Raw genomic sequence first — 27867 nt, 5'->3', positions numbered from 1 at the left:
TCCAAGAGCTTTGGGTTCAGTGGAATATTATTCATTTTTGTTCTATTTTAACTCCTAGAGAAATGTACTTCTATGTAAATATAAATGGCCTAATATAGTTATTCAATACAGGTTGACGCTGGAACAAAAAGAACTTTGCCGTTGTAGACTGAAATTATTAACTTACCTGGATCGACTTGTAACATATGAGGTAAGGAATAATTTCAGTCCAATTATGTGAATTTGATCTGCCACTGATATTCTTGTCTTAAAACTGTTTATATGGGAAAAATTAATTTCTTACAGAAGCAAATTCTCTCATAACTTGTTTTGGTAAAAATTCAAGATTATGAAAGGCCAGAAGTTATTTTGTTAGGGAATATGAAAGGTATAGCCATTTCAGTGCATCTAAGTCTTGTAGATTTACAGTTCTTTTTTTATATTTTATATTTCTTATTTTATGTTAATGACACTTAGCTGTTCTCAGTACCAATTTTCAGTTTTTACTGAGTTTAAATAATTTTAAGATCAGTATTATGATTTGTTGGGTCGAATTTAGTTGGTTGATCCAAGTTATTAAAAATAGTATGTTTCGTATTCAAGTCTTCAGAGATGTAAGTACAGATGGCCCCATGTTGGGGATTTCAGTAGTACCCTGAACTATTAGAACAATTCAGAAACTCTTAAAGGTAAAAGTGGAAATTGGCCACATTTCAGTAAAAAGATAGTTTACATTGCTTTATTAAATGACCTTTATAGCTGAAGTTATTCAGGTTTTAAACTATTTCCAACTATCGAAGTTTGGCTTCACATGGAAGTTATTTCCTTAGTCTGTGACTTGCCTCCCTACTGTGTAGGCATATCGGTCATGACACTGACACAGTAGTAGGTGCTCAGTAAGTGTCATGTCTGCTAATATGGTGCCCATCCCAAGAATAACGGAAGCCTTTTTGTACTTGTGACTGTGTATAAATGAACCCAGAAGCACTTGATTCCCCCACCTTGCTAGTATAGTTAAAATGCTTTTAAACAGGACACTTAAGAGGGCTAATTTCATGGATATTACAAAACATTGGTAATGAGTATACCACTTAATGCAAACAAGTTATGAAGAATTCCTGAAAATTTTATATTTAAATACAATTAGTTTTACTGTCAGATGGTCATACTGCCCTAATTGTTTTACAACGTTTGAGTTCTGGAATATTTTGAGGTAATGTATTATAAGCACATTCCATACTATAGAAATCCAAGCATGTAAACTAAGGCTAAGTATATAAATATCTTTAAAAAATATGTAAAATGTTTAGCTGCATACTGTAGTGCATGCATACTTGTAATACAAGTGACTCAGTAGGCTGAGGCAGGGGGATCATAAGTTCCAAAGCCAGACTTAGCAAGTTGGAAAGATTCTGTTAGGAGGAAAAAAAAAAATGCCAGGGGTGTGACTCAGTGGGTAAGTCCCTGGGTTCAATCCCGGGTTATCCCCTTACTCCCCCCAAAAAGTTCAGAGCTTGACTATCCAGTTAATTTTCTTTCATCATCATCATCATCATCATCATCATCATCATCATCACCATTTGTGGTGCTTGGGATTGAACCCTGAGCTTCACATCTGCCAGGCAAGTGCTCTACCGTTCAGCTACACTCCCAGGCCTCTTTTGTTACTCTTTGGTTTTTGAATGGCTATTTCCCATGTGACAGTCCATTTAAAGTATTTAAGTCCCTGGTGTTTTTTTTTTTTTTTTTTTTTTTTTTTTTTTAAAAACCTAAGCTTTTGAAATGTAGATGACTTGGAATGAATTAAAATCTTCAGGTATAATGATTAACCTGTTAGTATAAGAGATAGGCTTTGCATTTTCATCATAGGACATGCTTTTTAAAAATGATATATGGATAAAAAAAATTCATCTAAATTTTACCTGTGTGCTTACTGTATGCCAGATATTGTGCTGTTTCTGGAGGTGGAGAGATGAATAAAGAATAGTTTTCTTATAGGCATTAAGTGATGATAAAGTTATGAAGAATTGATGAGGAAGCACACTAGGAAGACCCAGTGGGCAAGAAGACATCAAGAAATACCAGCACGTTTATTAAGGACTGTCAGCTGTTATCTCATGTACTTATTCAAGATTGTTTGTCAACAGTTTTTTGAGGCAGTTTCTACTATCCTCTGAATTTTATAGAAGCTTAGAGAAGGTTATCAGTTTGTCCAAATAACTAGGAAGCAAGAACTTTTCTGTTGAGCAGGCTATGCTAATAATCAGTGTTAGATAAAGGCATGTTGGCATGGAAGAAGATGACATGCTCTTGAGAACATTTGATGGTCAGCGTAGGATGTGGAGATTGGGGTGGCACAGAACAAAGGTGGGAAATATGGTTAGAATTGTTGACTTATTCTATTTAAGGAATCAAATTGAATTTTTCTTAGAGGTTCAGTGGGGAAGTGGAGTCTGGATGTGGGCAGCTCTTTCAAGAAGTGTTATTGAGAAAAAGACTGGGCCAGAGAAAATGGTGAAGGTGGTGGTGGCTAGGTATGTGTAAGGGTCGTTTTTTTTTTTTAATTCTTTTTTGAGGGAGAATTTTTAAATTATTTTTTAGTTTTTAGCGGACACAACATCTTTGTATGTGGTGCTGAGGATCGAACCCGGGCCTCACGCATGCCAGGCGAGCGCGCTACCGCTTGAGCTACATCCCCAGCCCCAATAAGGGTCGTTTTTGTAGTAGAAGGAAGAAGTAGTATTGGTTGCATGCTAATGGGAATGCACAGTGGAAGAGTGAAAGGGAATTTATTGAGTGGAAGAAAAAGGAATACTTAGTTAATAGTGGAAGAGAATGGGATTCTGAGCATCAGTGGAGTTTGGAGACTGTTTTAGGTATGAAAATAAATTTCTTTCTGCTGTAGTGGAAGGAAGGAAAATTCTATTGGTATAGATGCAGGCAGATTTGCAGCTTTGGTGGGTTGGAAAATTAGGGACCACCCATCTAATAGTCAATTAAGAAAAGCAAGGTTGTTAGCTGAGAGTAGGGGGCTGGGGAATAGAATGTCACAGTCGAGAGGATCAGAAAATGTGAAAAAGTTCTTAACAGTAGGAAACTTCTTAGGGAAATGTAGCAACGTTGAAGAACACTGAGTATCTATTTGAGTTTAGTCGTGTTGAGTTTTATTAGTTTTCTTTTTAGCTTTTTATTACAAACTACTTCAAACATGTCAGTAAACAGTACTATGAACTCTGATGTATTCATTCTCAGTTTCAGCTGTTTGCCAATCTTGTCTTTTATTTTCCACCTTTACACTCCTGCCTTTTCTTTCACTTTAAAGCAAATCACAGAAATTCTATCATTTTATCTGTACTTCAGTATGAATATCTAAATCATTAGGTCTTAAAAAAAAACCACAAGGCTGCTGTTACTTCTGACAAAATTAGTAGCAATTCTCATATATCTACTTCATATTCAATGTTCCTAGGTACCTCATAAATGTTTTTAAAAAATAAAGATGTTTTGTGAACAGTTGATTCACTTCTGTGCTGGATTTCAAACTACATGGAGGGAAGGGAAAGTACATCGTTCAGTGAGTTACCAGTGCCTATCACAGTACCACTAGCATATAGTAGACACTCTGAGCCTATTCATTCTGCATTTACAATTTACAATCTGCATGTAACATAGGTCACTCTTAAGAACTTTAGATTGATTTAATTATTATGTAGATGGGTGATGGGTGCTTATAATGTACAGACTGTATAACTCGCTTATTCTTAGCAGGTAGTTGGTTTTGGTTGTCCTACTGTAATTAAATTTTCACTATTTCACTTCTGGATTTGAAAAAATTACTGCATTTACAAATATGGCCGTTTTCAAAACAAAGACGAGGATACAGATATAGCACTTTATTTAACAGTTGACAGTTAAATTAATTAGTTCAGGCCTTATTTATTTAATTAGATGATTGTTTCCCTTCAGGAAATCCTGGGAGTGCCTCATGCGTCTGGACAGAGATATGATGCTGAGTTCTTTAAGAAGTTCAGAAGCCAAAATATTGTTCTCTCAGCAAGAACTTATGCTCGGGTAATTTTTTTTTTTTGGTAAATAATTGTGGCTATTAACACTCTGTAAATATTGAAGCTGTGCAGTTAATGTTGATGTGTGCATATACCATTACATTTTCTGTTCTGTTGTAATATGAATGAAGAGAACATAGCTACATTTAAAAAAATTTTCTTCAGAAATTTAAAAATCATTTTTGTACCATTAAATTGAGAAACATGATACAAGTTAGGGAAAATTCAGCAGTATTTCAAAGAACTTTCAGAATTGCATAAAAAAAATTTTTGAATGTCATAGAAAATCACTGCTTTATTTCTAAGATTCTCATGTTAGAAACTCACCTCTTTCCTTTTATACAGGAAAGCAATGTCCAAGCATTAGAAATTCTATTTACTTATCATGGCTCTGACCTTCTTCCTCATCGCCTTGCAATTCTCTCCAACTTTCCAGAAACAACTTCTCCACATGAATACTCTGTTTTGCTGCCTGAAGCTTGGTATGTGACTCTATAAACCGAATTTTACCTTCTCTCTAAATAACAATTTTTTGTTTCATGCTGAAGACCTTGAATTAAAAAAAAAAAAATGTAATCTATTTAAACCTTTTTTTCTGGTGATAAAAGTAAGTTCAACTTATTTTTAAATCTTGAAAGTATAACAGGACCACTTGAACTCAATACAAAATTTTAAAAGTCATGGTTTACTGCCATGTTCACAATATGTACTGTTTAAAAACAATTTTAGGATAACAATATCAATTTGAAATAGTTGTCTATTTTAGAAACTGAACCTGTAGTTCTAACAGTATTAGGGACCCAGGACTATCTGTATCCTGCTTTGCTCAACAACCTTGTCTCCGTTTGAAATTCCCAGAGACAAGGACAAATATGAAATACCATGTTACTACCAGACTAATGTTCCGTATTACAATTCAAGTCAGTTTATTTGATAATCGGATTTTGGCATGTGACAGACTGTAAGCCTATGTAGATATTACATTCTAATATTATCACCTCATGTTCTTCTGGAGGCCAGCATCTTGAGATTGAAGTGAGTAGTGTACAGTTTAGTGATGTTAGCTCCCGGTCAAATGGCACAAGGGACAAGAGGTGTTCAGAGCATACCTTGCTAGGTCAGTTCTGAATAGAGGTAGAAGGCAAATGGAGAGTAACAGGACATGTCCATTTGTGAGGTCTTTAACGTGTAGTCAGCTGGCTCACTAAATCAAATGCATGATTTATCTTTTCTGATTTTGAATTTATTTATCTTTAAAATGAGTCAACAGTTCTTGTCTGGCTTACTCTAGCATTCTTTTTAGTAATAGATGAATTGATACATACGAAATTTGCTTGTAAACTATAACACTCTGAAGGATTTTGATAGTTCTCATTGAAATCATTGTTATTAACTCTAGCTACTGGAAACTTACAATATTAAGGGATGTTGCATAAGTTGGGGATCATCTGGCTTCCCTTGCTCCCTTCATCAAATATAATATTTTTAGGCTTGGGTGTTGATCGGCATATGCAGAGTCATTTGGCACATCTTACTTATACCTGTTCTCGAGATAATTTTGTTTTTCCTGAGATTTATAGAGGCTTGGAACCATGTTAAAATCAACATAGGTATATCCTAGATTTTAATCTGTGCTTTAAAAGTTGTAGGTCACCAGGCTCTAAGAATGTTTAAAATTACTTATTTGCATTTTTCTTATTACTAAAAGGCAAATCTTTGTTCAGGTAAAAGTGAAGAAAAACATTGAGATACTTTGATAATTTTCAACTTTTAAATATGTATAGTGAATTGTAAATGTATTTTCTAAATGTGTTTATAAGTTAGAATGTAATTCTGTTCTCTACCTCTGCAAAATAAATTTGATTGGAGATGACTTATTTTTGCTGTAAATTTTTAGGAAAAAGGGCTACTATTCCTTAATGTTGTTTTAAAAGGTAATGTTGATGTGTGCATATACCATTACATTTTCTTTTTAGATGTAATGCACTTAATGTTACTGTTTTCTAGTGATTGCTTAAACTTATGATTTTAACCTGAAAGTTGGCTTGCAGAATAATTGCACAATGTCCAGTGCTGTATTACCTTTGAATGCCTTGGGGGTCCTTTATGTTAACTGGAGGACTAATTTAAATTACAATAAAGACTTCAGTTATATTTCAGCAGAGGGTAACTGGAAGATTAAGGTCCCCCCCTCTCCCCAACCCATACTGGGGATTGAAACCAGCGGTACTATACCATTGAGATACATCCCCAGCCTTTTTTCTCCCCACATTTTTAATGGGTATATTATAGTTGTCCATAATGATGGGATTTGTTGTTACATATTTGTATTTGCGCGCAATATAATATGTGGCCAGTATCACTCCCTGGTCTTGCCCCGTTCCTCCCTGCTTCCCATGCCCTGGTATTAAAGCTATTTTGCATCATTATTTTGGGATACGAGATTTAAAAAAAACTTCGAAGAGACTGATTGTATATAAGTTCTTGAGTTATATTTGTTTTTAACTACTGAGAAACATACAGATTGTTTTGGTTAATTTTTGTTTCTCCAGAAAGTCTTTCACAGTGTTAAGTGGCAAAGAACAATAGGTTTAATGGTAATATGTCTACTCTATTACAATTTAACTTACTAAATGCAAAACCATGCTTAGACTTCAGGCATAACTGCTTCTGTGTGATTTTTTTATAAATTATTCTTTTCCCTATATCCTTCTAATTCTTCATAGTACAAAAATTTTTACTTGGTTTTTCATTTTCTGTCCTTCTCCCTTTGGTTCCCCTTATAATGAACATCAACCTAATTCTAAAGACAGAGACCATCCTTCCTAATTTCTGGATACCCAGGGGCATGGGATGGTTCTTGGGTAGCAAGTACTTCACAGTGTTTACTGATGGGACAGGTAGGTCCTTGTGCCATTTAAGAAAGAGGCTAAAGGGTGTGCTGCGGATAATATGCCTGCTAACGTGGGAGAAGTCTTAACATAAGAGGTACTTATCGAGGTTCTACTGACCTGAAGGTGCAATTTCTGTTTAATCCACTGCCAAGTTCTTTTCTCCATTTAGAATCTTGCCCTAAGGGACATAAAGATCAATAATATATGTCTAGAGATTTTTTTTTGAGGATTCTTCTTTGGATACTTGTTATTCATTTTCTGAGTCATTTACAACTGTGAGGTCTGATGAACATAATGTTTGACACATTGGCACACAAATACTTTTCTACACATAACCACTCGCCATTTGCTGAGTACCTCACGTGGGCCTAGCACTGTGGGAGGGATTTCAAAATGAGTAAAACTGTTTCTAATCAGCATGAGTTATCAGGGATACTTTATAAATCAGTAGAAATTTCTTATCCACTGCCTTGAATGGCCGTTGAACTTTCTGTGTATACGCCCTGATTTTCTTGTGGAAGTCTGCATTACTCAGTGGTACCACTTAGGCTTCATCCCACTTTTTTTCCCTTCATTCCCTCCATTTACACTTTGCAATTATAATGTGGAATTGATTTGAAGTAAGTCATTACACTTTTAAGTGTATACCTGCCCAAATTCAGAGTGGCTATCAGGAAGATTGTGCACAGCCCCAGCTCTCTCCACTCCCACCACTCTGGTCTCTTGCTGCTTCCTAAATATGCCACATTTGCTTCTGCCAAGGGGTTTTTGATTTGGTATGACCTTCTCCCATATCCTCATGTCACTGGATCTCTTACTACATTCACCTCTCAAGGCCACCTCTTCAAAAAGGCCTTCACTGTTTTCTCTCAGCTTTCACTTCACCATCACATTTTCCCCATATTTTCTCTTCATATCATTTACACCTAACATGTTGTAGGGTTGTCTTTTCTACTTTATATGATTTTCCTTGGCTTTCTTTTGCTTAAAATTTTACCCTCACTTTAAATCCTTCTCTTTGATATCTTTTTGTTTTCTAACATACATTACTAATTTGGTTTGTTTTGCTTATTGTCTGTTTTCCTTTCTATAATGTCTCCTTCAGTAGGATAAGCATTTTTTTGTTCCCTAGTACTCTCAGAACAGCACCTGAAACTTTGCAGTTGTACAGTAAATAGTTGTGAATGAATGAATATAAAATCCATGAACATCTTTAGTCTCAGTGCCTGGTATGAAGTAATAACTCAGTAGGTTTTGAATGAATGAGTCACTTAAGACAAATTCAGTACACAGAATGGTAGATAGAATTCAAATTTTAGAGTTCAAGCTATATAAAAAATTTGGAAACCAGTAGTGGGTTATGTCAGCAATTGACCTGTTGTTCTGTTTGGAGATTCCATTGGCAAAACATGTACTTTGACATCTAACCAAAGTTTGATCAATTTTGATCTAAACTGTGTCGATACGATGGCTGGGAGATTTCTATGGTATGTGTTATTCTGTGTATTATAATGTCACTTTTTGTTTCTTGTGTATTTGACATTGAAATGTGACCAACTTTTGTAAAACCTTGAATAACATTTTTCATCATTAGTGAAAAGGTACCAATTCTTAATCATTGTTATAAAATGTTTACACTTTATATTTTAGTTTGCCCCTTTAAAGTAAAAAAGGTGATATTTCTTATTTTTTGTTAGTGCCCTCGATCATGGTAATAAAGATTATAAAAAGTGGAAAATCATAATTTTTTTTTGTGCTGATTGCACATTTCAGGTTAGGTTTTTGGTAGGCCCAAATCTTCATGTCAGATTAGGAGTCTTGTTAAGGAAGTTGGGGGCTTAAAGTGCAAGAAATAAAATCAATAAATGTGATTGAGTCAAACTGAAAAGCTTCTCGGCAAAGGAGATAATTATTGAGGTGAAGAGAGAGCCTAAAGTATGGGAGCAAATTTTTATCACAAGTGCATCAGAATGTTAATCTCCAGGATATATGAAGAACTCAATAAACCTAATACAAAAAAATAATAAATGGGCTAAGGAACTGAACAGACACTTCTCAGAAGATACACAAACGATCAACAAATATGTGGAAAAAGTGTTTAACATCTTCAGTGATTGGAGAAATGCAAATCAAAATTACACTAAGATTTCATCTCACACCAGTCAGAGTGGCCGTTAACAAGAACACAAGCAATAATAAGTATTGGAGAGGATGTGGGGAAAAGGTACATTGCTGGTGGGAATTGCAGATGGCTGCAACCACTTTGGAAAGTAGTGTGGAGATTCCTTAGAAAACTTGGAATGGAACCACCATTTGATTCAGCTACCCCACTCCTTGGTCTATTCCTAAAGAACTTAAAATTGGCATACTCTAGTGACATAGCCATATCAATGTTTATAGCTTTTTAGTTTATAGTTTTTTTTTTCATTTTAGCCTTCTTTTTGAGTGAAATCTTTCCAGTATGATGAATACAGTGGTTTTTTTTTTTTTTTTTTTTTTTTTAAATTGTATTTGTTTGTGGAAATAATGTAGCATAGTGGTAAGGGCACCTACTACCTGCCTAGAGTCATGATTTGGGGTTAGTTTCTCAACTGTACCACTGTCTTTTCATTGTAACATGGGTATGATTATAGCTCTTACTCCAGTGTTGTAAGAATGATTAAAGAATTAATACCAAGCACTGTTTGCAGTGGTTTATATAAAGTAAATGGTATTGAATTGTTAGCAGTTATTATAACACAGAATTTTGTACTAAAGTTTGGTCTCATATACTTATATAGTTTGTATATTTATTGTTTTAGACTTTTTATTGGAATGATTTTACATTTACAAAAGTTACTTTCATTCTATCTTTCCACTCCCCATATCCCCTCCCTTCCCCTCCTGTCACTTCCCTCTACCTAATCTAAGGTAACGCTATTCTTCCCTAGTACCCCCTCCTTATTGTGAATTAGCATCCACATACTAGAGGAAATATTTGGCCTTTGGTTTTGTTGGATTGTCTTATTCTCCAACTCCCAACCATTTACTGTATGTACATGACTGCATGACCAATGTGATTCTGCAACAATATACACTCAGAAAAATAAGAAATTATATCCCATCTATATATATCAGAGTACATAAATGCATTTTACTGTCATGTATAACTAATTAAAACAAATAAAACAATATATAAAACACATTGTTGTGGGAAAAATGGTACTCTTCACCTAGTTTCCCATTCCTTTAGTCATAACACATTGGTCAAATATAGACTACCACATATGGTCAGTTCTGCAATAATGTGGTGCATGCATTTCTAAATATTGCACTGTGTGGAATCATTCAGTAAAAACTACACGGAATATTAAGGAAATGGGGCTAGTGGCACTTTGTTAGCTTCTTAACTTTGTCCTAGTGCACAAAAATGTTAACATAGTTTTTACACACTTAATAGTTAAGAAATAAATGTGCAAATATGGACCTTTACCTTGAAAAACATGTGAAGGGCATCTTATTGTGGAAGTAGGTATCAGAAGAGTTGTGCTTTGTGAGTTGGAAAGTGGGAGCCAGGAGGGCGACAGAAATCTGATGGAAAGTTTTAACACAAGATGTGGATGGGATCACTTCACTGAGCTAGCTGGTGGATGTGGGGGAGTCTGATCTGGCTTGCTTTAGCTGGGTCCAGTGTTCATGGGATGCTTCCTGGGGATGCAGTTGTGCATGTGTAAACGTGAAATCTGTTACACTTAAGTTACCTAATGTATCAGTTTGTGGGAGCAAATTTCCATTTTAAAAACAGAAGAGATGAACTCACCAAAGGTTTATTGGAATTCACCAGTATTTTTTTTAGACTAATGTCTTTTTCTGTTTGAAAATGCACTCCAAGATACTACAACATTGTATATAGACTTTATTTTTTTTAAATTTTTTAATATTTATTTTTTAGTTGTAGTTGGACACAGCACCTTTATTTCACTTGGTTTATTTTTTTATGTGGTGCTGAGGATGGAACCCAGGGTCTCACACGTGCGAGGCAAGTGCTCTACCGCTGAGCCACAACCTCGGCCCGTAGACTTCATTTATTTTTAATGTGTGGAAATAAACTCTGTTGATCTATGTATGTTGATAGTACAATTCTTTGGTTCTTAGATATTTACTAGATAAGAATTATTACTCACTATGATATATTCCTGGATTATCTCCAGAACCAATAGGAAAAGACTGAATTGTATTTTGTGTATTTGGGATTATTGCAGAATTTATAGTGCAAGTGACAAACTTAAATGGAAATAGAATAGAGTTAAGAATAATTATATTCTTAACATCATCCCCAAAAACGTACTCTCGGAACTTTGCAATGTATTTGCTTATAAATAAACTTGTTAGATTATTTGGTGATTGAAAGATGAAAAATATGCTGTAACATCTAGATGGACTATAACTCAGTGAATTGTGAGTGTATTTTAGAAGTTTCCATTTTCCTTTATGAGTTATCTGTGGAGTCAGCACTAATTATTTTCTGTGCTTTAGTTCCATGGTAACTTATAAGATCATCAAAGCTAAAAATAGTGACAGTGTGAAAATTCTGTCAGCACTGGCTTAGGTCACATAGGATGCCATCCTAAGCTCATGTCGGAGTATACTAGTCCAGATATTCAGAAGCTGCTCTTTTCCTGGAACATAAAAACCACTTTTTCAGAACAACCTTGCAAAAACAGTATGGTACATTGCATGATAAGCCAGTTCCCTTTCACCTGCAGAACTAGGCCCTCATTGTGCTGTGCTGACTTGAACTGCATTTGTCTCTGGCATTTTCTTGTTAATCATAAATCATTCTTGCTTTGCTTGGGCCTTTGCCCCTTTTGCGCATTCTGTCCCACGTAATGCAACAGAAAATTCAGGGCCCCTGGGAAGTATCATTGGGTGTGAAGTTTTGCATAATTTTGTCCTTACTGATAGTTACTGTCACTCACCCAAAACTAAAACTTCTGGAGATCAGTATGGAGAATATTTTGTCTATACAGGTTGTCATATCTTGTGGCAGTTTTTTTTTGTAATGAGATGTGTATCTCCTAATAAAGTGCTGTGGATATAGTGCATGACTGTAATAATGGTTGATAATTATATTGTTGATTGACAAGGGTACAGATGTTTCCAATTCACTGGTTGAGATTGAGTTAGTACAGAGGATTTCCAAAAATTAAATACAAATCTCTTTATTCATGGTTTTATGTAGCCTAGTCCTGTTCATCAATACTTATTCCTTGAAAACTTTAAAAGCAATTTTTGAGTATTCTCACCCTAATTTTGTTTTTGAAATGAGGTATCACCTCAATTATAGGCTGAATAATGAAATAATTATAGAAGGATTAGACTATTGTATTCACTTCTTACTTTTTGGTTGTCAGTCTCAAGGGAAACATAAGAATTTCTCTTATAAAATTTAAGTCAAATTTGTTACCTAATAAAAATTTAATTCCCATTTGTATAGTTTGTTTTTGAGTTGCTATGATCAAAGAATAATGTGGCTTTGTATTTTGTTTTGGAGGTGATCATCGATAGAGTACACAGACCACTTTTTACAAAATGGCGTGTATCAGTTTTGGAATCCAAAAAAGGGAAAGACCTGCTTTATAGTCAACCTTCAGAACCAGGGACTGGGGCTAGTGGTTTGGGTAGTTGGTTTTCACAACTCCTGGCATGGTGACACTTTAGATTTTGACTAAATTAATTCTGTCTTATCAATTTAAAGGAAAAATGGACTTAGTTTCTGTCTCCTTTATCAGAAATTACACTAATCTATTAGAAAGTAATTTTTCTGGGGCTTGAAAGTGTGTTGATATTATTAAGTGTCTGGAACTCTGATGAAGGCCAAAGAAACGAAGGTATATTGATTAATTTGTTTTTCCCTTTTAGTCAAACATTTCAGGATTGAGTATAGAACATTTGCCTCTTTAGTTTACAGCCTCATTTCGTCTTTCACATGTAGCTCTTACAGCATATCCTGAAATATGCAGTAAAGGGATTATTTTGCTGTTGGGGCAAAACATTTGAAAGGCATTAGTAAAATATGTTCTGAAATGTAGAGTTATTTTAATACTTACCACATTCTGTTTAGTATGGATATAGTGCTTGTCAATGTTTTTTCTAACTTAATTTGTTTTTGAAGTTGTACATGGACATAATCTTTATTTTTATGTGGTGCTGAGGATCAAATCCAGTGCCATCCATATGTGAGGCAATTGCTCTACCCCTGAGCTACAGCCCCTGCCCTAGCCCTATCAAGTGTTTTTAATGTAGTTTAGTACAGTTTGAAGTTACTGCTTTCATTCAAAAAGTTATGAGGAGGCACTTCCCCGCAACTTTGGCCTCCCCCCCCCCCCCCGCCCCATTGATGTATTTCCTTTAAATCAGGCTGTTACCAGATGCAGCAATACTGAGTGATACAAATGATACTCTTCATGGAAATAAGATCTTCCTTTTATTCAGTTTTCTTCTAAACTTAAGTATCTTGACCAATAATTTTAGAACATATAACCTTTAAGTAAGCAACAACATATTCTGAATGGCTGAATTGCTGCAGCAACATAGTCCCCATAATTCTTTTTGATCAGTCTTTGCCATTAAAGATTTCATTAATATGTAATTACTTGTCTGTAACAGCAAGTATCTTTATCAGACTATGTTTAATTAACATACAAATAACCCTGGGAGACACTTTTTCCAATTTTTGATATTCGCAAGCTTGTTTAAGGATTGTAATAAGAAAAATGGTATTAAAAATTAAATTGCTGTTGTGTAGAAAAATATATGCAATATTTTAAGAAATGTTTTAACTCCATTTGTTCCCCTTTCATTTGATCCCAAAAGTTTGGATAATGTACATAAAACTATTAAAACACCCAGGGCATACATAAATATTGGAATTACTTGACATGTGTAGACATATATTTGAGGAGAATTGATAGTATGGTATCCTGGAACGAGCACTGGCTTGTAGTTAGAAATGTGGGCATGTGATTCGGTTCTGAGAGTTGCTGGCCACATACTTCCGTGAAATCTTTTTTATGATTCAAGTGTGATGTTCAATAAATATCAATGGTAGTTAAAATAGAGGATATTGTTAGGGCAGTAGCCGCAATATTTCTTTTGTAGATATTGATGGGAATATCATTTTATAGATTCCTTTTAGTTTTAGGTGTATTAAATAGGCTTGCAAAAAGATGGAATAAAAAGAACTGAAAAATGGGGAATGACTATGGTTTGAATGATGGTGCCATGTCCCAAATGCACATTGAAATGCAATCTCCAGTACAACAGCATGAGATGTGGCCTTTGGGAAGTGATTCAGTTGAGGGCTCTGCCCTCACGGATGGGATTTGTGCCCTGCTAGAAACTCGAGATTGAAGACAGTACCTTCTTGCCTTTCCTTCCCTTCCATAATATGAGGATGAAGTGTTTCTCCCTCTAGAGGACACAGCAGTAAGGGGCATCTTAAATGGAGACTGGCCCTTTCACGAGACACCAAGCCCACCTGCTTCTTAGACTTCTCAGAATCCAGAACTCTAAAAATAAATCTGTTGTTTGTAAATTACCCATTGCAAATATTGTCTTAGCAACTCTTAATAGATGAATTATTTCTTCCTGATGTCTTTGAGGGTTTGATTTTTTTTTTTTTTTTTTTAAATCTGGGTCAGTGCCCCTTTGCTGGCAAGAGATCTGACATTCCAGATTACTGATAAAACTATAGAATAAAGCCTTATTTTAAATAGTCAAGTGTTTTTTTTTTAAGTTTAACTTTCATTGAACTACAGATACAGGAAAATGTACAACTTGACACATCTTCACACAGTGAAGACAATTAAATGGTATTACCAGCATCCCTCTGTTTTCTGCTTTTGGTCACCTCATCCTAGAGAACTGCTATTCCATAACAATGTTAGTTTTCTCTGTTAAACACTAAAGTGGTTTTTGAAGACTGTTATACCTAAACTCTGAAAGCAAAGTCTACTCTTAAAGACCACTTTCAAATAATAGTACTTATAAAGTAAGACATTCCTAAAGGACTTAGCTTTCCTTCTGGCTTTTGAACTACTTATTGTCTGATGTGTGTGATGAATGCCACTATAAATTTTATTTTTGTTTTAATGATTAATTTTAAATTAAAAATGTATTTTATATTTACACATTTACCATTTCCAGTGCTCTTCATTTCCCTCCATTGCCTTGTGAAGTTCATGTTTTTCTGGTATTTCTTTCTGCATGAAAGGTTTTCTTTAACTTTGCTACAGGGCTGATCTGGTGAGCAATCATCTTTGTTTTTATGTCTGAAGAAGTCTGTATTTTGTCTGTTTTGAAAGATATGTTAAGTATAGACTAATATGCTGCCAATTTTAATATTAGTGCGTTGTAGTCATAAATAGTTGATTTTGACATATTTCATAAATGCACATACCACAGTTTGCTCCATTGAATCCCCATTACTTTGTCTTTGCTAGTTTTATTCTTTCAGAGCATCAGAAGGGTCACCCCATTGTCTCCTGGATCACATTGCTTTTGATGAAAGATCTGTTACTTTTATTCTCTCTCGTCTTATTTTATTTGTGTACTTCTAAGATTTTACTTATAATTGGTTTTGAGCCATTTTATTATGCTGTCTCTTAGTGTTGCTTTCTGCATGTTCTAATTTTTGGTTATGGAGTTCCTTGAATTTCTGGGGTTATACATTTCACCAAATTTAGGAAACTTATTTATACTATTTATTTTTTCCCTTCCCTCTCTTCTGTTTCCAATAATACATACCATCCCGCCTCCTCCAGACCCTAATTGTATGTGTGTTGGCTGCTTGATCTTATGTCACAGCTCAATTGTCCCAGTCATTCTTACCCTGTGTTTTATTTTGGGTAGTTTCTACATTAGTCTTTCTTTCAGTGTCTGCTGTTGATGGCTGTTTATAGCTGTTTGTGTATTTAATCTTAATATATTTTTCATTTCTGATGTTTTTGATTCCTGGTAGATCTGGATATATTTATTTTCTATGCTACTGCTTATGTCATTCATGGTGTTTCTTGATTTGTTTCAAAAAACAAATTTTCTTATGGTAATGGGCCATTATTTTGTCTGTCTTTGCATTCCTGGCAATTTTTTCAAAATAAATTAGGATAAATATATATTTATTATATATGAGAGCAAAATGCATTACAGTTAATATTACACATTTAGAGCACAATTTTTCATACCTCTGGTTGTATACCAAGTATTTTCATACCGTTCATGTCTTCATACATGTACTTAGGGTAATGATGTCCATCTCATTCAACTGTCTTTTCTATCCCCCTCCCACCCCTTTGCTCTTTCTAGAGTTTATTCCTCCCACGCTCCCCCTCCGAATTCCACTATGAATCGGTCTCCTTCTACCAGAGAAAACATTTGGCATTTGTTTTTGGGATTGGCTAACTTCACTTAGCATTATATTCTCCAACTCCATTCATTTACCTGCAAATGCTATGATTTTATTCTCTTTTTGGTGAGTAATATTCCATTGTATGTATACCACATTTTCTTTATCCATTTATCAATTGAAGGGCATCTAGGTTGGTTCCACAGTTTAGCTGTTGTGAATTGTGCTGCTATAATATTGATGTGGCTCTGTCCCTGTAGTATGCCGTTTTTAAGTCCTTTGGGTACAGGCGGTGGAATAGGATAGCTGGGTTCAAAAGGTGGTTAAATTCCCAGTTTTCCGAGGAATCTCAATGCTACTTTCCATATTGGCTGCACCAATTTGCAGTCCTACCAGCAATGTATGAGTGTGCCTTTCTCCCCACATCCTCACCAACGCTTACTGTTGTTTGTCTTCATAATAGCTGCCATTCTGACTGGAGTAGGTTTGATTTGCATTTCTCTAATTGCTAGCAAAGATGAACATTTTTTCATATATTTGTTGATTGATTGTATATCATCTTCTGGGAAATGTCTGTTCAGGTCCTTGGCCCATTTATTGATTGGACTATTTTTTTGGTGCTTAGCTTTTTGAGTTCTTTATATACCCTAGAGATTAGTACTCTGATGTGCAAATGGTAAAAATTTGTTCCCAAGCTGTGGTCTCTCTACTTAACCTCAGTGATTGTTTCTTTTGCTGAGGAGAAGCTTTTTAGTTTGTACATTCCTGGCAATTTTTGATTCATTGGCTGACATCGTGAATTTAATATGACTGGGGTGGGTGATACATGTGTATTGAGGCTTTCTTCTGGGGTACAGCTAAGTTGCTTGGACATGATCCTTTTGAGGCTTGCTTTTTAGGTTTGCTGTGTGGGAACAGAATAGCCTTCAGTCAAGGCTGAGGTGATGCTCCTCTACATACTGATACCCTGTAAATTATTATTTTTCCATTCTGACTGGTGGGAACTCAGGCTATTTCTGACTTTGTGTGAAAGCTACAGTTCCTTCTGTTCCTTTTGCTTGGTTCTTTACATATTCACAGGTGTGGGCTGATCAGAGCTTTTGAGTACATGACTTGCTCACAGACTTTGGAGGATCTTCAGAGTTTGCTTTCATAGTGCAGAATCTTTCTTCTATGCCCTGTTATCTATGGATTATTAGCTGCTTTGGCTTGCTGAGTTTCAAACCCTGTCTCCTCAACTCAGAAGGATTGCCTGGCTCTGTATGGATCTGCTCCCTGCTTTTTGTCCTGTGGTCTGTGGCCTCTGTTTGGGTGGTGATCTGGAGTTGGAGTATTGTAGAACTCACTTTCCCTTAGTTGTCATTACCCTGCACTGCCTGGTGTGTTGGTGTTTGATGTATTTGGGGTGGGTGTGTGTGTGTGTGTGTGTGTTTTTTCCAAGAGGTTTATTGGTGTTCTGTTGCTTCATGCTCTATTTTGGCTTAAAACAGAAGTTCTGTTTTAGTGTTTTAATTTAGCTTTTCTGAGCTGATATTTCTTTTGTTCATCTGTTTCCTTTAGCTTTGTTTTATCTAAAGGGTGAGTCTCTATCCCTGTTATGGAGCATACTTTATCCTTTTCCATAATGTGTTGACTGATGTAATCAAACTAGAAGTTTCACCAGCCACTTTTCTCTGTGTGCCTAAGTTTCACTTCTCTGTGCGCTCTGAATTTGGAACAGGTTAATGCTTTTCCTTAGTCTGAAAAATCTGCATTTCTACGCAGGTGAAAGAAGATCTTTTCTTGTGGATTACCTGGCACTTGTTTTTATTCCAGGGTCAATTTGCATACCACTTCGTGTACTGTTTCACTGATTTTGTGTTCTGGCAGTTGTAACATTCAGTCTATTTTGATACACAGAATTTTCTGTTGCTACTAACAACAAACTGGCAAAACTGCAGTGTATTGAGTAGAGATGTGCTGTTTTTGAATTGCCACCATCACAGGTTGTCAGCCACACGCATCTTGGAGGGTATACAGTATGTGTGAACTCTCATGGATCTTAATGGATGGGTTCTCAAAGAGATAAGCATACATATCTTTAGTTCTTTTTTGTACCTTTGTATTTCATTCTGCCTCTAAAAGTATTTTTCTTTGAACACTAATACCACTTTGTCTCCTACACTAACTTACATAGTAGTATTTATTTTCCTATTTTTGTTCCTTAAGTATAAGATCTGCATTTCTGTTAAACGTTTAACAGTTTAAAGGTGTGATGAGCAAATAAATGTTGTGTAATTTAAATTTACATAATACTATGAGTTCTATTTACTACTACTTTTTTTTTTTTTTGCTCCCATCTGTCTCCAGTCTCTGTGAACTTCATCAACAATAGGGATATGTTGGAAGTACTTGTACTGAAAGTACCTAGACCACTGTCTTTCTAGCCACGTTTGTGGGAATGACACCAAAACCTCACCCTCATTTCCTGGACCTTAATTTTTTCAAGGTGGCAGTCTACAGTACAGTTTGACTAAGACTCTGATAATTCATTAGTGAGGCTGTAAACGAACTCGTACAGCAACATCTCAGAGAAAACAAACTGTCTACTCTGCTTATTAACAGCTTAGGACATTCCATGTCTCAGTGCTCGTGTATGCTCATATACAGACCTTTCAGAGTACTGGGTTGTTGCTGATGGCCCGAGTGTAAGATAAGGGAGTCAATTCTAGAAATCTTAAATTTTAAATTAGAAAAGTTTGAAAAAACCTTAAATAGATTAACTCTTTAGCTGCAAGGAAAGCATATTGATCATGAACTATCAATAATCCTATGGCTTAGGGGCATTTTTTTTTTTTATTCTTCCATCTAGTCTTCAGTCTGTTCATTCTTTTGTTAAATATTTATAGTGAGGTTTTAATGAATGGTGGGTATTGCATCAAGGATACAAACAAAGCTTTGAAGGATCTTATAGTCTAGTAAAGGAGCAAGACACATAAATAATTATAATACAGTGTGATGACAGCATCCAAGAAACACATACAAGGTTAATAACATGAAAGGAAGTCTGGTAAGCATGTCCAGAACATTAGAAGTTTCGGATTTTTTTCTTCTAATGAACAGTATGTTTGATTGGCACAGTGAAAATGAATATTATGATAATGTATATCATGAGTCATATTACCTTTATATCCATTTAAATAGTGTTACAATGTTGTCATTATGTGCTTCTATTTTTGAGTATTTTGTATCCATGTTATTTTCTGTTGCCATTGTTTTCTGAAGTATCTATTTTTTATCATTGGAGAACTCTTTAAAAGTTAGAAGAGTGCAATGATTATTTTCTTAAGGAAACTAAGTTGGTTGAATCACTAAGGATCTCCTATGTCTTATATGTTGAGTATAAAGTACCCTTATTATACAAATAAAATAGCAGTGAGATAAATATTTTTGAAAGTGCTATATGTAATCCAGTGGTTTTAGCTATGTAGTGGTCTCTGTAAACTGACATTTATATGGACTGGTAAATTTGTGCAGCTTGATTTTAATTTTATCTTTCTAGTTCTTTTGAGACCACCTATTGTAGAATTAAGAGTATATCAGTAGATCTATTCCTACTGATCATTCTTGTAATCATTCAATAATGGTAATTTTTGAACTTATGTGGGTTACATATCTACAAATCTATAATTCTAGTATGTATCTTATGGAGTATTTGTAGTTGAGGTATTAAGTCTCAACCACAAATTAAACATTTATATAGACTAACATTTCATCGTTAATAAAACTACACACTTATTTGTATAAACCATGTAATAACTAATCACTAAATGTATAAATTAAACTTACATATAAGTTAAAATTGTCATTCACATATTATTACTATGTCTATAATATTACCAGGATTTGCGATGGTTGCAAACAGGTATTTACCAGAAAGCATATTTACTTTCAGTGGGGAGACAAAAATATAGGCTAGGAAATTGATGAAATAATAGTTAAGAACTCCAGGAAAATGGAGAATACCACCTTTGAATTATAAAACTACAAAAGAGTAAAATGCCACATAAGTTGTCCAGATGAAAGGAGTAAGAATGTAGAAAAAGAAAGTAATCTGAATGGTTGTAGAATCATCTGTAGGAAGCTGGAATTCTGTGGATGGCTTGAAAGAAAGATGGAATTAAAAGAAAAGGTGGAATACAGATAGGTAGGATGTCAGGATGATTCAGGATAGACTCTGGGATAGATTTCCTAGGCTCAAATTCTATCTGCATCTTATTAGCTGTGTGACTTTGGACAAGTAGTTTGGTGTTTCTGTGCCTACATTTACTGTAAAGAAAGATAATATTGTGTCTCAAGGCTTCTGAGTTTATACCTATAATTAATGATTTATATTTGTGTTCATTGTCATAAGTGCTATATAAATATTAGGCTGGACAAAGTTGGATAGCTTCATAGTGTGTAAAATGCTTATTCAGCATAGGTCTTAGAGGTGAGAATATGCATATATTTTAATAGGTTACAGTAAACACAGTCTTCCTATAACTTGTGGTCTGCATAGCTGTAATTCCATTTTTTGGTTATATGAATGAAAAGGATATAAAAATATTCTTCTCTAATCCTTTTGTTCAAATTCCATTAGCCATACAAACCCACATAGGGTCATGGTTAATGTACACTGATACAGTTCATGAATATTTTGGTACATTGCAGTAGTTCTGTAGTTGATAAATTTTAGATGTAATTTTTTTTTTTTTTTTTGGTCCTGGAAGTTTTTTTTTTTTCCCCTCAATAATCTTAAATAAGGGGCCTCACTATTATTCTCTCCATTGGTTCTGTGTTGGTCTGAGTAACAGGATAGGAAATGAAATTTACTGATCTCTTACATCCCTCCCTACTGGAAAATTGCCTCCCTGTATGACGATGGTCTTCATCAATCCTTAGTTGACTCTTAGATCTCAGATCTTTGAAAGGAACATAATCACATATAATGTGTATTCTCCCTCATTGAATGAAATAATAAATACCATAAATTAAAGTTGTAATTCAACACTTTTAAGTTAAGCCCCTGTTTTCCATTGGTTAAATATTACAAATGAGTGTCATTACAAAAATAAAACACACGTTTATGAATGTCTTACATGCCTTACACTAGATGCTAAATATAAGCATGAGTACATTGTTTGGGAGACTTTTCTTTGGTCATTGTAGCTTATTTATGTTTTTTGGTAGCTTATTGCTAAAGTGAAAGGCTGCTGAATGGGGTTTGAGTACATCTTTTTTTTTTTTTCCTCTAATAGTTTTGCTTATAATAAGCATGGGCATCCTTTTATATTTTGAGGACTTTCTGTGTCTCTTGTTCAAAATTAGAGTCATTGCTCTAAGATGAAGGTGGGAGTAATGGTGGATGGGGCCAGTTTTCATTTTAGTGACTTCTCATATGTTGTCCCTTGTTGTATTGACGTTAATCATCTTTTATAAAAAAAAAAATCTGTCAGTTATTTTACTGACTTTTTCTGGGAGATTCTGTGGCCACTACTCCCTGGAGTTTGTGCCTTTTCCTTAAACTTTAATGCTTTTTAAAACTAGTTCTGTCTCTCTCTCTCCGTGTGTGTGTGTGTGTGTGTGTGTGTGTGTTGCTGGGGATTGAACCCAGGGCCTTGTGTATGCTAGGCAAGTACTCTGCCAACTGAGCTATATCTCCTGCCCCCATACTTCAATCATGGTTAAAAACTTGTTTTTAAACTTGTTTTTGAGCATTTAGGAGGGAGACAATATCTTTTGGAAATTGCCATTTCTACCTCATAAATCAACTTATATTTTCTAATTACTGATAATATATTGGTGTCATTTTACTCAGGATTGGATCAGAGTTTATTGTAATTTTTAGATATTTGTGAAAATCACCATCTTTTGAAATTATTAATGTGTTATTTATCATAAAGTACATCTTGAGATGTTAACAGTCATGTGTGTCTTACTTGCTACTTATGAAAAGATACTTCTTTGTTGACATTGAATATTTAGTGTATGCTAAGTGGTATTTTAAGGTTTTTATATGTACTAATGTAACCTTTCCTATCCTGTTACTACTGCTATTTTAGTAGGAAATTAAGGCACAGGCTGGTTAAATAATTTCATCAAGCCATGCAGGGTAGAACCACAGTTCTGACATCAGGATTACATTATTAAGAGCATACTCTTAATTATTATGAATTAGAATCTGAGGAAATATTTGCTTTTGTCTTGTTTTTATTGGGGCAGATACTTTTATAGTATTTACTACATAGATGAGGCAGCTGTGTCCCAGAGATTAAGTTGGTAATGGGAAGCAGATTATCAAAATTATAGAGCATTGCTCCCCTCCTTCTCTCAATAATTGCTACTTCTGCTGTTTTGTAAGTTAATAAGTAATGAAACTGAACCTCATTGATGTAGAAGAACACCATGAAGGATGTCATTGGGCAGCTTTCTTCCATCTTGGCACTAGGGTAGATCAGCAGCTCTTTGGTTTTTCCATCGAGTTTCAGATTCGTTCAACTTGTCCAGCAACGGCAACTGTAGTGCAGTTACACACATAGGCCCAAATTATTGTTACTTTTTGTGTGCTGAATTTACCGGAACATTTTATTCTTTGTTAAATAATAGAAATATAACTCGATCTTAAAACTAATGTATAAAAGGTGGCAATTGTCTACTTAGTCTTTTGTTTCCAAAGCATAGGACAGAGCTTCTGGGAAGTTTATTTTTTGATAAATTTTCCTTCAAATAACATTTAGTGTGAGAAATCATTGGGAGGGTATTGTTGAATGTAACAGAACTTGTTACATTTCTCAGATAAATGTTACCTTCAAATGAAACCAACAGTTATTTTCAGAATAGAACAATGAGCAGCATTTCTAATATGAAGAATTCTAAAATTAAACAAAAGTAGCTATTGTAAAAAGATAATTTCAGTTTACTATGTAATTCTTTTTTGGGGGGGTGGGTGGGCATGATATAATTAAATTTTGGCACTAAGTAGAAAATAGAAGATTGAGATGAAACGAAGTATATGTATATGAAGTTTTGGGTGTTCTGGGAACTTTGGATTCATACTGTATGTTTTGCAAATAACCAAACTTTCTGTAGTTCTGTGAGAGTTGCAGTATGATTTCTAGGTTTATTTGGATTGGAATTGTCTAGTAATTGACTTATGTGATTTATATTTTAGGTCTGAACAGAATTAGTGAAAAGGTTTACTCTGAATTAAGCATTCTATCATTCTGTATGAAAGTATAACTAAAATTTGGGTATTTTTGCATATGCAATGTTAGAACCAATTATTTTGAAGTATGAAGAATGTTGAGTTTCAGAGAAATGTATATTAGTTTTTTTAGTTGTAGATGGACATAAGACTTATACTTTATTTTTATGTGCTGCCGAGGATTGAACCCACTGCCTCTTATGTGCTATGCAAGCACTCTACAACTGAGAGCCTGAAATGTATATTCTTAAGTTTCTTTTTTTAAAATTGAAGTACAATGAGGTATCCATCAGTATGGGCTTTACGTCTGTAATTTTGTAATCTAATATCTGAAACTGGATGTACTTCAAAATGTAAAATTTTTTGGATGCTTACCTGATAATTCTTGTGTTAAAAAAAAAAAAAAAAAAAATTTAAAATCTGCAGAACTTAGTGATCAAATACTTCAGTCTCAAGTGTTTTGGATAAGGGATACTCAACCTATAGAGCTTGCCCTTCCATCAGTTTGATAATGTCTTAGGAAAGCATCCTTATGATCATTCCTAAATCTATAGATTCCCTGCTATAGAAGCACACCTCCTTGGCATATCTGGTTCTTATGAACAAACTGTTCCCTTTCATTGTCATACTCCAGTCTTGATTGATGCTCATGATCAGTTTAAAAATTTTGTTGTCGATTATTTAAGTCAATCAACATGTATTGTTTTTAGAGTCTGTTGAAGAGCAGGCACTATTTTAGATACTAAGAATATAACAATTGACAATAAAAACAAAAATTTGCTCTTTAAGAATTTTTTTTCTGTCTCTGTAGTGGGGGGTACTGGGGATTGAACCCCTCAGGGGTTCTATTCCCCATCCCCCCCTTTTTTCTCACTCTTATTTATTTTTATGTGGTACTGAGGATCAAACTCGGGGCCTAACTTGTGCTGGGCGAGTGCTCTACTGCTGAGCCACAACCCGAGCCACCCCCATCCCTTTTTAATCTTTGAGACAGAATCTTGCTAAGTTTCCCAGCTGGTATTGAATTTGCAATTTTCCTGCCTCAGTCTCCTGAATCACTGGGTTATACAGACATGCCACATCATGCCTGGCTCTTGATTATTTCTTAAATTCTGTGATTTGAAGGAAAATAAAGAAGTTTTGATACTTTTTAAGCAAGCACTTTAGACTCTTAAAATTGGTTTCATGGAACCATTTGTTAGAAAATAGCACAATGTTTTCATTTTTATAACATTGATCATCAGATCTAAGATTAAGAGGAATGGGGTAGAAGTTAGTTTCATAAAAGTGTATTACATATCTTAGATTAAATGATCTTAATTACACATGTAAAGAGATATACACATGGTTGTATAAAATTGGGAAAAGGCTGCTGTGCTTAAATTTGAGTGGTTCCTACCATGTATAAAATAGGGGAGTGGTACTTGAGAGCTAGATTATAGCCCTTACATCCTTTTTAGAGGCAGGATAATATGCTACTGAAAAGTGTAAGCTTTGGATTCTAGCTATCTAGTGTGTTTGAAACAGACTGTCATTCGTTAGCTTCATGAGGATGGACAGTATTTCACTGTAGTATGAGGAAGTTAATGTCATCCACATTAGGTTGGCAGGACTGGACGAAGATAAGGATAAGTATTGTTGCTGGTTTTCACTGCAGACAAAATAATAGTAGCAGTTCTGTTAGCACATTAGACACAGGATAGTTGGTGCCGGTCCTTGAAAGTGCAGCAAAGTACTCACTGGGTCTACCTTTCACAGTTGGTCTCTGAGCAGAACTTGATTTTAATGTATTTTTGTAAATAGTTATTTTATCCATTTTTGTTCAGTGAAGATAGCGAAAGTTTTTTCTAGATTCCAAGTTTCAAATAAATATTATTTTCCTGAGGGTCCCCTACTATTACTAATCATCTTAGTAATAATAGATGTTCTATCTCATATGTACTTTATATAGAAAATAGAAATGTCAGTGTGTGACAGTTTTGTGAAATTCCTTTAGAAAACCTTTTGTTAGCTTAAGGAACCGTGTCTGCTTTAATTAGAAAAGGCATAATAGCTTGCTAGGTTCATTTCCCCCCTCACTCTCAATTCATTGCTCTAACATTATGTTGGAAGAGTGAGCATTGTCGTCATCATTATGTTCAAACGTGACCCTTTTTATTTTACATTTTAGTGGTTTGTGATAAAGTATTAATTATTGATGACATGAAAATAAAAAATTTTTATGTAGTGGCTGATGAAAATCTATCATTAGGTTATTCATCTAAATCATCTGACTCAGAAATATGAACTCAAGCTTTTAGAGTATGTCTGGTACATATTTGCTAGAAAGCATGGCCTTGCTGAAAAGCTGTGTTTTTATTAAACCATATAATAAACTTCTTATCTTACATGTCTACTGAGGAAGCTGGACTTTGTATAATTTGCTCCAGTAATAAAGCAAGAGTGATGCTATTAACGAGTGCTCACTGCACCTTCCCAGACTCATCCACTTCACAACTCTCCAGTTATTTCCTATTACTTTTCACTTGAAGATCAATTTCTTTATGAACATAATTTTCAGATGTTTATGAAGTGTTTCTTGTGCAAAGCTTATGCCATCACCTAATAGGAGAAAGTGCAATTCTTTTTTCTGAGGCTATGATAAATTTTAGGAAAATGCCCCTATTGTTACTCAAATAAGAGAAAATGTTTTATTGAGCTATGACGGTAAGGTAGTTGAAGTTTGTTTTTTAAAAGTTCTGTCTTTCCTCAGAAGAATTCAGTAGTTTTTACTGATTTGTGGGTGTTAAAAGTAAAAGGGACCTTAGCAATAATGGTGAAAACACCTTTCTTTGAAACTCTTGTGCTAAAAACTGCATAACTTGTTGAAGGATAATTTTTTTTTTCGATTTGTATCAAATTGCTCCACTACCCTACTGTTTATTTCCCATTTCCTTTTAAATTAGTCATCCCAAACAGTCAGAATTTCTTTGTCTCTTAGGTTTTCTTTTATGTCATCTTCTAGTGATGTTTAGAGAATAATTGGAGAATAATTTCTCCACTCTTGCTGCTGCCTGTCTGTGCTATTCAATATGATAGCCAGTAACCGTGTGTGGCTACTTAAGTTTAAGTGAATTAAAATTAAATAGAATTACTTAATTCTGTTTTTTAGTATCTGGAGCTGTATTTCAAGTGCCAATAGATATACTGTGTTGGATGACACAAGACCATTTCTATGATCACTGGGAGTTCAGTTGGGATAGCACTGATCTATATTGCAGGCTTTTGGGGTAGGGAACCTTTTATGTTGATATGAAGAGTATGCAGTACAAGCTCTTCAAGAATTTTAGAATGTATGAATGGACATGTATCTATACCATTCTTTTAATTATTTGCCATTTTTTTGTTCATAATTTTTCCTTTTCTTTTTGAAACTTAAAATCAAAGAGGAAGTAGTAGTATGGTATTTCCCACGTATATATTGCATACAATGTGTATCATATGCCACTTAAAATACTATAAATGGGGGGCTGGGGATGTGGCTCAAGCGGTAGCGCGCTCGCCTGGCATGCGTGCGGCCCGGGTTCGATCCTCAGCACCACATACAACGATGTTGTGTCCGCCGAAAACTAGAAAATAAATATTAAAAAAATTCTCTTTTTAAAAAAAAAACTATAAATGGAAATCTTGATGGTTAAGTTTACAGAGACACCTTTTGGTTTTATATTTCTTGAGAAGCTAGTCATATTCCTTATGAAGCTAGATGGTGTGTATTTTAAATACTGTGTGTATATGTGCTTTCTTATTTTTAAGTTTCAGTGGTGATTCCTTGATGATCGTTCCTTGGCATGAACATAAACACCGAGCTAAAGACTGGTGCGAAGAATTGGAGTGCAGGTCAGTATGAGCCCACACCAGGCGTCTGCATTTCTTTGTGGGATGGGTGAATAGATGGCCCTGTGAAAAAGTGATGTATGATCACTTCTTGATGGTGCGCCCTGATTTGGAGCATTTGAGTAAAGTTAAAGGGAAAGACAAAACCAAATCAACAGTTTGTTGTTTTTTGTTATGTTGAAACTTTTCAATGAGAAGATATTAAATGTTACAAAGGGATTGTGAAATGGTTTTATTACAACTCTTTAGCTGTTCTTCTAATTTTTCAGGTAAACATTTTTTCTCAGTTAAAGTGTATGTATATATACACACATACATACATGTACCTTTGGTTTTTCATTTAGTTTTAATATTTATTTTTATAAGATTGATCTTGGGGGAAAAAACCTCAGGATGTGGAGATATAAGTATTGCAGAAAGGGATGGGAGATATGATATGGGAGTGAA

The 27867-nt window shown here is 34.7% G+C and overlaps 1 protein-coding gene across 1 annotated transcript in view; it reads left to right on the top strand.

The window, feature by feature from the left end:
* Positions 1–27867, top strand: part of Nbas (NBAS subunit of NRZ tethering complex) — a 324412-nt gene that overhangs the window by 95260 nt on the left and 201285 nt on the right. Inside the window, exons 19-22 of the mRNA XM_076833054.2 lie at positions 112–190; positions 3946–4050; positions 4389–4525; positions 27340–27423. Of these exons, the coding sequence (XP_076689169.2) occupies positions 112–190; positions 3946–4050; positions 4389–4525; positions 27340–27423 (405 nt within the window). The remainder of the gene's footprint in view (positions 1–111; positions 191–3945; positions 4051–4388; positions 4526–27339; positions 27424–27867) is intronic.

Source organism: Callospermophilus lateralis, chromosome 14 (assembly GCF_048772815.1).
Source record: "Callospermophilus lateralis isolate mCalLat2 chromosome 14, mCalLat2.hap1, whole genome shotgun sequence".
In the NCBI taxonomy this organism is placed as follows: Eukaryota; Metazoa; Chordata; class Mammalia; order Rodentia; family Sciuridae; genus Callospermophilus; species Callospermophilus lateralis.
The sequence above is the reverse complement of the archived record's forward strand: the minus strand, read 5'-3'. Positions and strand labels throughout refer to the sequence as shown.